The 15,624-nt window shown below is 51.4% G+C and overlaps 1 protein-coding gene across 1 annotated transcript in view; it reads right to left on the reverse strand.

Moving 5' to 3' along the window:
- ERGIC1 (endoplasmic reticulum-golgi intermediate compartment 1) overlaps window positions 1-15,624 on the reverse strand; it is a 103,603-nt gene continuing 87,979 nt past the window's right edge. Inside the window, exons 9-10 of the mRNA XM_045075601.1 lie at window positions 13,038-13,160; window positions 1-1,949 (exon numbers count right to left, since the gene is read on the reverse strand). Of these exons, the coding sequence (XP_044931536.1) occupies window positions 1,842-1,949; window positions 13,038-13,160 (231 nt within the window). The 3' untranslated portion in view covers window positions 1-1,841. The remainder of the gene's footprint in view (window positions 1,950-13,037; window positions 13,161-15,624) is intronic.

The raw sequence follows: 15,624 nt of genomic DNA on the forward strand, positions 1-15,624 counted from the left end.
TACTTCTGAAAATCAGCCTTTTAATCTATTTGAGCCCAAGGAGGCGGGGGGGAGAACTAAACCATTTTCCCCCCTTGAGATTGTTTATAAGAATAACGGGTCAGAGGTGTCTCTTCCATAGGAAACTGACATCCCCCATGTCCTCAAGAGTTTGTTTTTGTTTTTCGTTTTTTTTTTTTTGAAAAAGCATAAAAGTAGAATTTCAACTCATGTGCATGCCATACATTTCCCTGCCCCACCCTGCCCACCCCTCTACAGGTGCAGGCATCCACACACCGAAGAGACTCCTTTCAATAACTGGGGAACAGAATATGGAAAAGAAAAAAATAAAATAAAATCCATCCAAGTGGCCACAGATACCAGAGACAACCAAATGCAGTTTACACTCACATCAGTCAACTTGTATGCAGACTGGGACACTTTTCTAATTGCAATCCAGAGCCAAAAATCACAAATGGCAGAGACTTGAGCTATCCATATAGATAATTTAAAAACTTCTACCAGACACTCCCCTTAATTACAAAAGTATGCAAACAATCTTGATATAAATGGAAAAGAGGCAGGCGGCTCTCTCCCCGGGGACACAAGGGCATACCTAAAATTCCCTGGGTGGAATTCACGCCTGGACCATGGCCGCTCCCTTTCAGGACTAAAGAGGGGAAGGATGGGGGTGAGCAGCAGGGGAGGAACCCAGCTCAGGAGCAAGTGAGGGAGACCATGGAGCTGCCCTAGGGACCAGAAACATGTTGTGTTGGTGGGTGGCCCCTGATGGGGGAACTCAATGGCGAGCAGGCCACAAGGGAACTACAAAGAAGTCCAAACACTGTGCACCCCTCGGGAATCTGGAAGATAGCCATCCAAAGACAGGAGAAGGACTGATCTGCTTTGCTCCCCCCAACCAAAAGCCTTACCAGTTGATGGCAACCGTGTGGCAGATGGTGAGACATGATTATCTTAGGGCTACAGAGAAGGATGCTTTCTGTCTGGATATAAGTGCACGAACCATGTCTGGTGTTCAAAGGATACTCCCCAGTTAAAACCAGCCCCTCCACCAAGAGATGCTCTTCACACAGCACAGGGGCTGAGGCACATTGGTGGGGTGGTGGTGCAGAGAAACAAGGGGAAGAGAAAGGGGGACTCGCCACCCGCCCAGTTTCCAATGGGCAGATCCGAGTCTCTACCGCTGCTGCCCAACAACTGGGCATCTGCTTCTCAGAAGAAAAAGAAATGGGTGGGGGTAAGGGACTTGAGCCTGGGCTCTGGGATGGGCAAGAAGGGATAGAGCCAAAGAGAGGGTTCTATCTCTGGTGCCACATCTCAGGGGCTCATCTGGGAAGTACCATCCTTTTTTGAAGGTGCCGAGTGCAGGCACCTTTGGGCAGCGTGACCCAAAGCAGAGAGCCCTGATCTCTGGGCTGGTTGCCCAGGGGAGAAACGAAGGGATTGGTGCATCCAAATGGTGAGAGCTTCAAGATTGTCAAAGCCTGGCCGAGAGCTGGTCAACATGGATTCTGGGCTGTTCCCCTAAGAAGGAAGGGACTGCAGATTTCCTGGGAGTGGTCCCCAATATCCCCGAAGCCACCCTGCCTGACTCTGGTCTTGGGGCTTCCCAGGAAGGGTACCTCCCTGGGGCACCACAACTTCAGGCAGTATAATTCACCTGAAATTAAAGATGGGGAAAAGAGGTAGCTGCAAAACCGTGAGCCACCCCCTACCTCCTCCAACCCCCACTTTGGGATGCAGCCAGATCCTGGGCCAGATAAGAGGGCAGGAGGAGACAGGGCGCCCGAAGCAGGGCTGGCGGTCTCCCTGGGTCCTTGGCCATGGGGCCGGGTGGGTCGTCAATGCATCTTGCCCAGCTGGATCTTCTTCCAGGCCTCCGAGGCTGTGAAGATACAGGAGTCCAGAATGCCAGCCACAGTGAAGGTCCCACCGATGATGGCACAGATCTGAAAGGGGGGGGAGGAGTTCAGAGGTCAGAGCTGGATGGAGCGCCAGGCCAGCCCTCTCCCAGATCACGAGATGATGAGCTTGACAAGTACAGACACTCTGCCCCATAACTAATGGGGTCAAGAATATACTCAGGTCTCAAAAACAAACAAACAAACAAACAAACAAAAAACAAACAAAAAAACCAAAAACCCACTTACTGGTGGGTGAATTCACTAATAATAAAAATAATTATTATCAGCTCCTTTAAATCCCTTATTAACCCAAATGAGGAAGGGATTATTAGACCCATTTCATAGATGAGGAAACAGGGGTTTCATTAGGTAAGTTCACACAGGAAGCAGCAGAGCTATGACTTGAACTCATTATGTCTTCACCCTGGAGTCTGTAGTCTTAATGTTCACTCTAAACTTAGCAGATTTTTACAATCCCACTTGCAGACGAAGGAGTGGAGGTTCAGAAAGGCAGTGGCACTGGCCCAAGGTCACACAGCCAGGAAGTGGCAATCCTGGGACTTGAACCCAGATCTGACAGGGCCAGGCCTGTGACAGAGATCTGGGAGGGGCTGAAGAGGCAGCACCGGCTTGGAGGGACTGGAGCGAGAAATAAACCTCTCACTCCCAAGCATGCACTGTAGCAGGGGGCTGGGTAGTAACCAAATGACCATACCGACAAATACAAACTTACAACCAAGGCAAGCGCTACAGAGCATGGGGGGCCTCATGCTACCAGAGAGCTCATGTTAGGGCAGACCTTCTTATGGCTCTATTTGCTTTGGGGACCAGAAAATTCATGACCACAGGAGGGCTGTCCTGTGCGCCAAAGTACTTAGATGAGCATACTTCATGCCTCCGCCCAGGAGATGCCAAGAAGAGCCTTTCCCTCTTGTCGTGACAACCCCAATGTCTCCAGACGCTGTCACATGTCCCCTGGAGGTGAAAACCACCCCCCAGTGAAGAACTGCTGGAGAAGGGGGGATGACGAGGAATGTCACCTGTGGCATGTCTGTAGCTTATGACTTCCTGCATGACAAAACAGCTCACACAGCACTTTCTCTGTGCCAGGCAGGGCTGGAGGGCTTCATCCCTCCTACCTCCCTCCTGAATCCCCAGGCCAACCCTCGCAAGCCCTACTCTTCTATGTATGTGACAGCCAAGGCTACTGAGGCCCAGGGACATAGAATTGTTTGGTCCAATACCACAGTAATTAGTGGTCAAACTGAAAGTTCAAAACTCCGGAGTCTGCACTCTTAGCATGACACACTGCCGCTTCTCAGGCATGAAGCTCCTTCACCAAACCAAATGACTAACTTTGCTGTGAAGCTGTCAGGGCTCCACTTGTGACACATCGAAGTAAGGCTACATTTCACTCAAAATATTCTGGCCTATCTATCAGTTGCTTTCTGGTTCCATAAAAGAATCGAAGTAGAGACGATGGCAGATCAAAGAAGCTGACAAGGCAACTTTAAATTTATTCCCCCTCTTGAGCGCATATGTGATGCAATCCACAAGAACCACATGACCCACGCCCCATGTGCCATGCCTCAAGCATGCATCTGGGGGGCCCAGACACGGAAATCACTTTTCCAAGGTCACACAGCAAGTGCATGGCAGAGTGACATCTGTCCGCCTCCAGGGCTCTCACCCTTTCCCCCCTACCCTATTTGAGGAGCACTTCAAGGACCACAGGCCTCAGAGGAAGCCCAGTGGATCAGTCCCAGAGGGCTCCTGAGACCGCCGTGGGGGCGCCATGGGGTGGCCGGCCAGCCAGGGACACTCGACCCCTGGATGACTCTGAGAGATGGCCATGCCTTCACAGACCCTCCGGTGCCAAGCAGAGGAGGCCAGGAGACACTGTGGAGTGAGAGGGAAGTGCCAATCGATCTCGTGCTTATTTTTAAAATGATATTTCTACGAGATGAGTTAAGCAGAGGCCTGTGAGGCCCATGACAGACGGAGTGGGTCTGCATGGACGGGCTACAGTGGAGCAGCTGGCACTCCAGTAATAACAGCCCAGGAAACCGGAGCAGCCCCCCAGGGAGCAGAGAGGATGGGGGGCGCTGGGGGGATTATTATGAAGTGTTTTCAGCAGGCACAGCCTCTCCCTGCCAGCCTCAGAGCATGACGCAGGGGCACTTTTCATGGAAGATGACGGCAGGGCAGCTGGTTTATTTCTGTAGAGTGGGTCAGGTGATAGGAGATTTTACACCGCAGAATGCTTTTAGAGCTTGGATCAGAGAAGAGGAAATGGTGACTTAAGTGCAATGAAGCAAATAATAAAAACAACAACAAAAAACCCCACACACGTAGACATGCACACTCCACCCCCTATAACCACACACACACACTTGGGAACCCGAGGGTGCCAATGATTCACAGACACCTGGCGCCCGGTCTGAAGCCTCCTTCCCCTTGGGCCAGCCAGGGGCCAGAGGAGAAGACACACGCATTGAGGTACCCAAGAAACGCACCACTGCAGGGAGGCTGGGGCTCTGGTGCACACAAGCCACCAACCAACTGACCCCACCGGAGTGAGTGTTAGCCTGAGCCTGGCGAGGCCCCGCAGAAGCTTCATACGTATCTCCCAGTATAGCCCAGCTCAGCAGCACAACTCCCATTATCTGACGTCTGTTGAAGGTGCTGCTCCCCAGTCAGATGAGGAGGGGGATTTCTGGTACATTCCCGGGTGGAGCGAGGCACCTCAAAGGCTGAAAGAAACCTAGCTACCTGCTTGATGCTGCTATGGCCCCTTGCTTTCCTTGTTCTGCCGTTAGCCAGCTCAGGCCTTCCTGACATGCTCCTATTCGCAGGCAGTGACGGGTGTGAGGTGAGGCCATGGTCATGAGGAGAGGGGTCCCGGGGTACTCTCAAGTTGTAGTGTTGACATGGAATCCTGGATTCTGACATGGCGGGGGAGGACCACACAAACCCCGACCCCAAGAGGTGACTACATCCAGACTGTCCAAGGCACTGCCCGTCATGGCCGCCTTGGGTCCCAAGAAGGCCACAGTTCCTACGTCTAGAACACAGAGAAATACCTGAAGCCACGAGGTTGCACCAGCTAGGGTGTCTGTCTTTGGACATAGGCTATACGGTGGTGAGGGCAAGATAACAGGCTTCACCACATCTGTAGAGCAGATCTCAACAACATCTAAGGAAAGGGCTGCTGAGAGGCATGATGGCGGCCCTGCGCCTTGCTGACCCGCAGGGATGTGCCAACATGAATAGAAATGAGTAAAAGTGAGGACAAAGCCAATTGTATACCTTCTCACTGGAGCAGGGGGCCCTGAGCATGGGGAGGATGAGGTGAGTGCTGGAGGGTCTGCCGTGGTGGCAGAAAATTCTCAGCCTTGGGAAGCCGAGTCGAGGCTATCCCTCACCTACTCTAGCTCGGGAGAGCCTTCCCAGGCCTCAGCTTTTCCCATCTACGACACAGGGAAAACACCCCTAGCCCTGCCATCTGTCCTACTGCAGGAAATACCTCTGGAGCTCCCAGCATTTAGTAGGTGCTCAGTAAAGAATACCTAGTCTAATCTTGCCATTGACCAGAAAGCTCTGACCTTGTCGCTAAGATCTGAGATGTTCTGAAGATCTGAGACCCATTCTAAGAAGAACAATGGATCAAATACCACCTAGTTCCCAGAGCCAGCCTCTGGGTCTCAATTTTCCTTTTTCTACTTGGCTCTTTTGAGTTGAGAACAAGCCGATTTCTAGAAAGACAGGACAGCAAAGGTGTCCCAGGCACCACACACAGATTCTTTGCAGTGGCCCAGGTCTCAAGCACCTGCAAAGGCCCATTCTACAGATGGGGTAGCTGAGACTTCAACAGGATATTTCCTCAGCTAAGTGCCAAGAAGTGTTTGTGATGAAGCATATCTCTCGGGGGCAGAGTACCTAGGCCAGAGGTTGTTTCCATGCTTTCGCCAGTCAGGGAGCTCTCCAATCTCCCCAAGACTCTACCTCATCCCCAAACGCCAAGAAGATATCAGAAGTTCCAACGGCAGATATAAAGGATCTTCTGACTGGGATCCCTCCTTTCATGGGCCCTTATGTTAGCCTTACTTCCCCATACCTCCGTTTCCTTACTTTTAAAAATGGGAAGGCTAATTCTCAGCCCTCAGGACTGCTGTCAGATTGAACAACAAGTCACACACACAATGGTGAATGCCTCTTCCCTCGCTCCCTCACCCCTGCCATGGTTTTGTATGCCGACCAGGCCCTGAAGCAGGGGGACAACCTCAGGGGAGGGCAGTGAAGGAGCAGGGCCACCGAGTCAGGAAGGGCTGCCACAGCCAGCACGCGTAACCCTACTCTAGCCAGCAGCCCTAGCTCCGGAAATGGAAGCAAGGACAATTCGATATCCAGGCCCCGGTGAGTCTGGGAGGAGCGCGTTACTTTGCTTTCATCAGAAGTCATCAATAATGCCCCTTTGTTCTTTGGCAGAGACTTCCTGTGGTTCTACCAGCTTCCCAACCTCCTACTCTGGCTAGAATGAAGTCAGCTTGTCTACCTTGCAAAGAAGGTGCGTGTGTGTGTGTGTGTGTGTGTGTCTATGTGTGTGTTTCCCTTACATTTTAATTATGGTTCTTAATTCCTTATAATACGGAAAGGACGTGTTCCACCCGCAGTGGCTGGAGAGCTGAATCCCTCTGTTGTTCCACCAACATGAATGCTTTCCCAGTCCATCACCCCTCCCCCCATTTACTTTTCCACATCGGGCAGTGGAGAAGCATGACACACAACCCCACGCCCCCAACATGGGGGTGGGGGTGGAAACTGTGGGCTCCAGAGGAAACATTCCTGTGGTCAGATCCCAGCCCTGCCACCATGACCTGTAAAATGGGCCCCCCCCCCCCCGTGAGGGCCAAGATGACCTCTTCTATGGCTACCTGCTGTACCACAAGTGCCTGGGAACTATTCATTTACCGTCCTTAATCCAGGCAGCAATGCTTGAAAAGCTTATGGAAAAGGCACAAGCTGAGGAAATAAATAATGAATCCGGAGTCCCATCAGATGCCGGTGGCGGCAGACAGACTGGAGCCGCGGATGAGAACACCGAGGCTGTGGCTTCAGAGGGGTGGGGGCTGTTGTGGAAGGGAAGCTGATGATGACTGGGCCCTGGAAAGGTGGGGGAGGAGAGGGCGTGGTGCCAGTCCCCCCCACTCCCACCGTCTGGGACAGGAGCCTGGTGGGAGAACTGAGTCCTCTTCCCACCACTCCTTCAAGGGCTGCAGCTTCAAGACATCCACTCCCCTCCCCCAAACCCACCCCAGTTGAGCCCCTTCTACGTGTCAGGCCTGAACTGGCACTTTCTTTTGCCTTCTCATTCCATCTGTGCAAGTACTAAGGAAATGGAGCAACCCCCATTTCTCAGATGGGGAAGCAGAGGCTCAGAGGGGGGCAGGCTTGTTCAAGGTCACACAGCTACCAAATAGGAGAGGGTGAGGAGAATCCAGGTCTGGAAAGCTGCAAAGGGCCTGCTTTTTTCTGTTAGCCCCCCCCACCAGCTTCTCCCCCAACCCGAAGGCTCCCTTTAGTTCCTATCTCCATGTACAGATGGCTTCTTTGTATTTACTTTCTCAATTCTGTTGGGTTTTACATAGCAAACGTCCTGAAGTAAGAGGACCCCATGAACAAAGTTTAAGAAGTAAGAAGCCGTGTGGCTGTAAAAGTACGTATAGTTTGTAAAAAGGACCTCGCTCCATTCCCATACTCCTTCCATGTCTCAGAATCTGTCTTTGAAAAGCAAGCACCGGGAACTTCAATTACAACAGAGAGATCTGTGTGCTGACCCAGCAGGAGCGATCTGTCCCTGGCACATGACCTTCTAGAAGATCTAGCTCTGTTCAAACGTCTGGAAAGACTGGAACCGAAGTTTTTTACACATTCCAACCCTGAGCAACTGAGCTGCTAATGTGGGCTTCATGTTGCCACTCACGTAACAGAAACTATTGTGGAATGGGGGTGGGCCAAGGTACACACCCCTCTATCCTTCTGCTCAGTATCTGATGCCCACTTATCATCTACCTGCTCTGCCCCTGGTCTGGAGACCAGAGATGACCAAGGCCCTCCCCATCTTCCTGGAGCTCATGGTCCAGGTAAGAGAGACACACCAAGGGAAGTCTGAGTGGGAGAGATTAGGGTCCGGCTACAAAGCTGGTCTCTTCTCTACTCACACAGTCTTACTGGGCAAAACCTCCCCCATTTTTACGTTTGTCTCTTCTCAATTGTTTTTACTGTCCCCCCCATACCCCTCTTCCCACCCGAGTACCTGATGCCTTTTGTCTATGGCCAATCCTTGCAGGTACCTAAATAGATGAGTGAACGGTAATCAGATCTGGGCAGGAAAATTTGCAATGACCTGCCAACCTGGTCTTAGATGGACAGATGATGTGGGCTAGTTTGTTGTGGTGGTGTTTTGTTTTCTTACGGTATGTGTGTGATGGTGACTTGATAAAATGCTCACAATGCTCACAGTTTATGCTCACAATGTTGCCTTGTTTCCTGCTGTTACATGTCCTCCTGATTCCCAGCAGGGGGTCACTGTATCAAATCATCCTGGTGTCCTACCAAGGACTCCATGGTTTCTTGGGACTCTGTTGCTGGGACACCTTCAACGGCCTTTGTTTTGGAGGATGGAGGCTCCCAAGCTATGTGGTGGTGGTGGGTTGGGGGATGTGACAGAAGCAGGTTCTGGGGTTAAGTCCCAGCCTCACCATTTACCAGCTGTGTGACCTTGGATGAGTTTCTTTACCTCTCTGGGCCTCAGTGAATTCATACATAAAACAGGACTGATACCATCTACCTTGGAGGATTCCTGGGAAAGTTAAAGGAGATAATTTTAAGATTACTCAGTACATAGTAGATGCTTAGTAAGTGTAGCTATACGATCACTTCTTCAAGTAGCTGTCTCTTCTATATTTCTACCTCCAGGCTAGGCCCCATGCTGGATGCTGAGGACACACAGGGGCATCAGACCTGGAGCTCTTCATAATCAGGCCTAGCAGTTATAAAGTGCAATCTAAAGTTCGGGGCATTATTTCACTGTCAAGGAACACCTGGTGGGCAGGGAATATTTCAAATTCAGCTATCCCTGCTGCTCAATGGGAGCATGCCATTCCCAGCTGATACTTTTGGGGGTGGGGGGGGCGGAAAAAACATGGCCAAACTGGCCCAGTGTGGTACTTTTTGACTTCTGGTTGTTCCTCCCTCATAGAATAAAACACACGAGGAGAGTGATGTGACACTTCTGAAGTCATCCAATCTGTCACCACAAGCCACTTGAAGGCAATCCCAAAAGGGGGGCTTGGGCAAGTGGCAGGGGCAGGGGACAAATGTGTGTGTGTGTGTGGGAGGGCACTTTGAAGGGGATCACTTGCATGTTGTTAAACACCATCTGTTTATTCCTTTAGTGATGGAATTTTCTGGAATAGCACAGAACGGAAGTCTGAGCAACACGCCCCGGGTGCCCAGAGAGAGAAGCCCTGTACAGCCTGGTGGGAGACTTCCAGGAGAAGGGAACCTCCTCTGTTCAGACCTAGAATGTCCTGGTCCTGTGCAGATCAGGAGACCCTAGGGGGGCAACCTCGAATGATCCAGGGACTTGATAGGTACAGATGCGTCAGGGAGGCCCCACCCGCCTCTCCCCTCCACACGCACACCCTGTTGAAAGGCACCCCACCTCATTCCAGCCCACCCACAGCTGCCCCCGCCCCCCCGCCGCCCTGCAGCCGCCACATGACGACATCCTGGCCTCTGGCCTAAGCCCTCTCTTAAGCAGCCCCCGTGAGGAGCTATTTGCAGAGGCCCCCATTTGGGGCTTGGGGGCTTTGCACACAAGTGTTTGATTTTAAAAAGAGAGAAAGAGAAGTCACAGCAGGTGCCTCCACTTCCACCCCGGCCCTGCCCCGCCCTGCCAGGGCTCCCGGGGCTCTTTGTGTGTGTGTGTGTGTGTGTGTGTGTGTGTCTGCACGTGAGCATCACCCCCACATCTGCCGCCTCGTGACAAGAGTCTTTGAAGCTCCACAATGACGCCATCTGCCAGGGACAGCCGGCTGGCTCACTTGAGGCTGACCCCCATGGTTGCCACGGCAACCGTGATGGTGGTGCAGGGCCTCCGGAAAAACCACCAGGCTCATGACATCGGGAGGTGCCCTCAGCATGGCCCCTGCTTGAATGAAGGTGGATGGGGCAGAGATGGAGGCACGGCCGATGGCCAGTGGCAAGAGGAGAAGGAAATGGAGTCATGGAGCCATCTGGCCTCTGGGTTACAAAGGACAGGCTCTTCCCCTATGACTTCTCGGGACCTCTGGCTCTCAGAAGTCCACCGCCATCAAAAGAGGCCCTGTGGCCTTCACAAAATATGTTACTGGGCACCTCTGCACATAGTATTCCCTGTGCTAAGACCCCCTCTGCTTCACTCATTGGTCTAGAAAACATCTCTACATCCTTCAAGACCCATCTCTGGGTTTCCTTTCTCCAATTCTGCCAAACCAAAGGGAGTCATCGCTACCACAGTGCCCAGTGTGCAGCCCCAAGGGAGCCCCTGCTGGATGGGACTTCAGTTCTCTGTGTGTTCAAACCTCTTCCCCAGCAGCCGGGAGTGGTTGAAGGACGGAAAGAAAGTCAAGTTCGGCTATCTCTGGTGCCCAGCACAGGGCCTGGCCTGTGGTAAATTCTCGCAGAAGTTCAGCAAATAAATGAAGTTGCTTCATTTCTCAGCCACTTGCCAGGGGTTTTCGCACTCAGAGCCTCAACTATGTGGCAAATAGGTGCAAATAAGAAAGGGACATGAAGATCCTTCTCAACCCCACGGTGAGACACCAGGCAAAGGGGTTCCTCTGCTGGTGCCAATGCCACAGACCACAAGGCCTCTGAGAAGCAGACCACACATGCACAAACACACCTACTTGTGTCTTAGCTTCTTACTCTGGGTGTGCAGTAGGAGCATGGGGTAAACAAACAAACAAGCAGAAAACCCCAAAACATTTCAGGTAGTACCCTGTAGGGCCTTGGGTAAAATTACTTGCTCATAAGTTCCCCAGCTTTTGGGTCAAGGGGTTTGTACATCTCCTGCCCCAGAGGCTGACCCAGTCTACCTGCATCCCAGACAGTGGGTGCAGTCCCCTTGCTGTGTCCTCCCGATCTCCATTGTGGTGGCCCTGTCATTTCTGCCAGTCTGGTAGGGCCAAATTGGGTCTTGCATTTTGAAGATTTTATTTATTTATTTGAGAGAGAGAGAGTGAGAAAGAGCATGAGAAGGGAGAAGGTCAGAGGGAGAAGCAGACTCTCCATGAAGCTGGGAGTCCGACGCAGGACTCAATCCCAGGACTCTGGGATTATCACTCGAGCTGAAGGCAGTTGCTTAACCAACTGAGCCACCCAGGTGCCCCGGGTCTTGCATTTTGAATCAAATTCCTCTAAGATCTAGGGAACTCTGGCATCTTTTCATGGCCAGGATGGTCTGTTCTGTGAATGAATGATCAAGTTCTCACCCATCTTTCTTTTTGGTCGCTTAACTTTTCCTTACGGGCTTGTCGGAATTGTCCCCATATAAATTCTAAAGATTATTCCTTTCTTGTATGTGGGACAAGTACATTTTCCCAATCTGTGTCACGTGTCTTAGCTTTATGGTAGGTGTCCTCTGTTGACTGGAAGTTTCCAATTTGGAGTCAGAGAGCAGCCTAAGTCTGTTGTGAGGCTCAAATCAGTACTAGGGTTCTGACACCCTTTGCACCCACATGGCGTTCTTTTGGCAAAGAGTTTCCCTTTGATAATGTCCTTTGAGTCCCATGAGGCCTAGGAGACAGGGAGTTGAGGGCCAGTTACTGGTACATAGTGGATCATAAGATGGAGACATTGCAGACATCTGAACTTTTTGCCTCTTAATATCCAGCCCTCTCTTTCTTAAAAACTGACCCCTGATTTTTCCCTTAGGGAGGCCCATCCCCTCACAATCTTTGTCCTCATGATCGAACTGGGGCTGGCCTGCTGGGGGTACTCCTTTCATTCTCTGGGCCACAAGGTTGTAAGGGGAGCTGCATGAAGCCAATGACAGTACTATCTCATCCTCATCCAGGACTCAGGTCAAATTACTGAGGAAGAGACACTTTCTGTTAGTAAATTCTATTTGAAAATGAAGCCAGTTTAGTGGAAAACAAGACTACAAAAAAAAAAAAAAGGTCTATTCTGGACAACATTTATGCCTGGATCTAGCCATGCCTGAAGCTTAAATACATCAAGCCAACTGGATGTGGGGTTCTGTCTTTACTGTAACAGAGCTGTGACTAATACAAATCTAGTGAGAGCCAGGAATGAGAGATCCAGGAGTAGACCCCTGATCTTGAATCATTATTAAGACTATGAAGAGGTAAAAAGCATAAGGGCCTTTAGGCCTCAGTTTCCAAATCTGTGAGGTAGAGATAATCTCCCCATCTCTTCCACCTCGGCTGACTCTGGCTTACAAAACATCTCTGGGCCTCTTGGCTGAAGCAGGGTGCCATGAGCCCGCTGTTCTGCCCCCAAGGACATTTTTAATGGAACGCCAGGAAATAACATCCTTGATAGAAACACTCAGCATCAAAGAAAAATGACATCAGCTTGAAGCTGTCCCATAGAAAATCAGACTTGATGGAGACAATGCCAAAAAGAAAAAAAAAAAAAAAAAGGAAAAAGAAAAATAAAAAAATCAAAGAAAAAAAGAAAAGAGAACAAGCAGGCAGGAGAGAAAGGAGAAACCTGACAGTACTAGCAGCTACAGTCGGAAAATAGACATAGGGGAAAAAAATGAGTTAAATCTTCACTGTAAAATTTCCACAAAAAAGGATAAACCCTGCTAAACCTAATGAGCTATATAAACATCTACCTAACAAATCAAATTCATCTAGTGACATTCCCCTTTGGAAAATATTTTCTTGATGACACGCCATTGTTATTGACATGATTCTGATAACATTTCTCCACATCCTAGGGATCATAACCTTCTGTGTACAGCCTGTGCTCCTAACCCTGTGGACTGCCTCCCCTTCCTCCAAGAACCAGGAGGGGTGCAAGGAGAAGGGGTGCAGGGCAGGGGCCCCACCGACTTACCGTGGTGATGAACCTGTACAGAGGTTGCCTTCTCTCCGTGTACTTGACCGTGATGGGGCTAAGGTCATAGCGGAACCAGATGGCAGGGATGATCCGTCCTGTGTGGCTGTAGGCTACGTACTCCTGGGGTGGAGGAGGGGAAAAGGGGGACATGAGAACCAGACATACAAACCACGGTTCCTGGTGGGTGGGAGATGGACTGCAGAGGGTCCTTTGGAGACCCCAGGAGGGAGCCTTCTCTCTCTTTCCTGGAGCTGGACCCGCCCCCCAACACCATGCCTTTCACCCCTTCCCCTGGAGGCTCTGCTATAGGCATCTGGATGGGCAGCTTTTCCAGGGACATTACCAATCCTTTGGGTGGTTGAACACTGACCATATGACCTGGAGGCAGCACCAGAATCTGAGAGCAGAGAGGTGAAAAGGACAGGTGTGATCTGAGATCCTCTGGAGTAAAAGCGCATTTCCCCCTCTAACTCCTGGCCATGCAAAATCCATTCACTTACTCATTTACTGTGGGCTAAGCACCTCTCGTGGGTGCTGGCTACTGGGGACCCCAAGGGGAGGAAGCTCTGTCCTATCCCCAGAGTGGGGGGGCGGGTCACAGTCCGGGGAAGGAAGCAGATGTAGAAGACCATCCACAATACTGCCACACTGTCCATGCCCCAGAAGCCTGGGGTGCTGGGGGGGATGGCAACGAATGACCAACTCTCCCCAGGCCAGCTGGAAGGCTTATGAGGAGGGGGCATTCTACACCACACACCTGAAGGGTGGACATCACCCTGAAGTGTGTGTGTGTGGGGGGGGGGGTGTGTGTAAGAGAGATGAGTATGAGGCCATGTGGGGAGAGGGCCTCTTCAAAGAAGGAACACCCAGAACTGGAAAGACAGAAGGACCCTACCCCCAGGCTTCCTGAGATGGCCCTTGGCTGGGTGAGATGAAAGGGTGCTTAACGAGCTGCATTAATGTGTGTCCTCTTTGGTCTGGGCATTTGCTGGAAACCTCTGGGCTATTCTCATTCAGCCACAATAACTGTAGATCAGACTAAACCATAGGCGTGCCCCCGCCATCCCAAATGTTAGGGCCCGTGCTCTGAGGCTTCCCCAGGGATGACCCAAGACCTTCCCACCCTGATGGACCACCGCTGGCTCTGACAGGCCTGGCCCACTCTTCTCCAGGGCAGGCTGGGGCCAAGGCCATAGAGAGAGCTGAGCAAGCCGTTCTGGCTGCTGGGTCTTTGCCAAAGCCTCAGGGGAAGGAGCCTTGGGCAAAACAGGATCAGCTTTCTCCGGGGGGAGCTGATGAGGCAGGGTGACTGTCTGGGTCAAAGCCCAGAGCGGAGGGATAGAAGATAATGAGAAATAGCAGTAGTAAGTCCCATTTACCCAAAGCCTCCTTTGTGGACAAAGCAGTTTTCCAAAACATTGCCCCCCTGGATAGCGATCTTACGGGGTGGGTACCATCCCTTTTACAAATGAGTAAACAGAGGCACAGAGTGGTTATGAGACTTGTCCCGAGCTACACAGCTAGCAAGTGACTGAGCCGGGTCTGCACCAGCAGTCTGCTCCGGCCCCACCCTTTCTGCTCAGACCGCATCCATATCCCAGCCCTTAGATGCCGTCAGCACCTGACAGTTACAATGAGATGCCCTTCAGGAGATAGTGAGTGAAAGAAACAGAACTCCCTTTGGAAAGTTACACCAGAGCATCAGTCAGCAGAGGCCGAGCCAGGCAGAAGGACTTCAAGCTACCCGAGAGAGAGGAGCTCTCAGCCCAACAGATTTGACTGACTCTGTTCAGGCTGAGTGGGTGATGGGAGCAAGAGGCCAGGCTCTGGAGGCAGAGGAGAACCCAGTTCTAACCCTCACTAGGTCACTTTGCAGCTCTATGACCACCTCTCAGGGTCAAGACAGTGTCATTGTCCCCAAATCTGTAAAATGGGGACTAGGACGGTCCCAGTCAGAGCTGTCATGACTGAAAAAGACGGTAGAGTTAGAGAGCTTAGCGGAGTAGCCAGCCCATAGTAACTGCTCAGTAAATGGTAGCTATCACTCCATTATTATTTTTAATTGTGCTAAACAACATACTGGCTATAAGGGGTTTGGGCAGCCCTAGAAGAGGAGGAAAAGGACAGTCCTGATGATCAAGGGATCCACTGGGGGTGCCTCAACTAACATGTTGCAAGCATGCCTGTCCATTGGCAGGGTCATGTCCCAGGAAGCTAGAGGTTGTCTCAGCTTGAAACAACTCTTAGTCATCCCGTTCAGCGGGCACTCATCGTCCTCTGCTTCCCATCAACGCCTACCCGCTTCTCCATTACTTTGAGTTTTGGGGTCCTAGGACATTCCTGTTAGGCAATGGCCATCTGGTGATTCTGGATAACGGGCTTGCGCCCCGGGAGCCAGAAGGTCTGTTGTGTGTTGACCAATCAGGGTCCTGAGTCTGAAGGACTGTGGCCAGTTGCAAGGCTCTTTCTCAACAGATCACACCCCATCTCCTGGTTAGATTTCCTCCCCTTAACTCTGACACTGGCCTCTCATCTCTAGCCAGGACAGAGCCTGGCCCAAGCAGCACCCTGGGAAAGGCTCCTG

Source organism: Mustela putorius, unplaced genomic scaffold (genome assembly GCF_011764305.1).
Source record: "Mustela putorius furo isolate JIRA1106 unplaced genomic scaffold, ASM1176430v1.1 tig00000145_pilon_pilon_pilon, whole genome shotgun sequence".
Taxonomy (NCBI): Eukaryota; Metazoa; Chordata; class Mammalia; order Carnivora; family Mustelidae; genus Mustela; species Mustela putorius.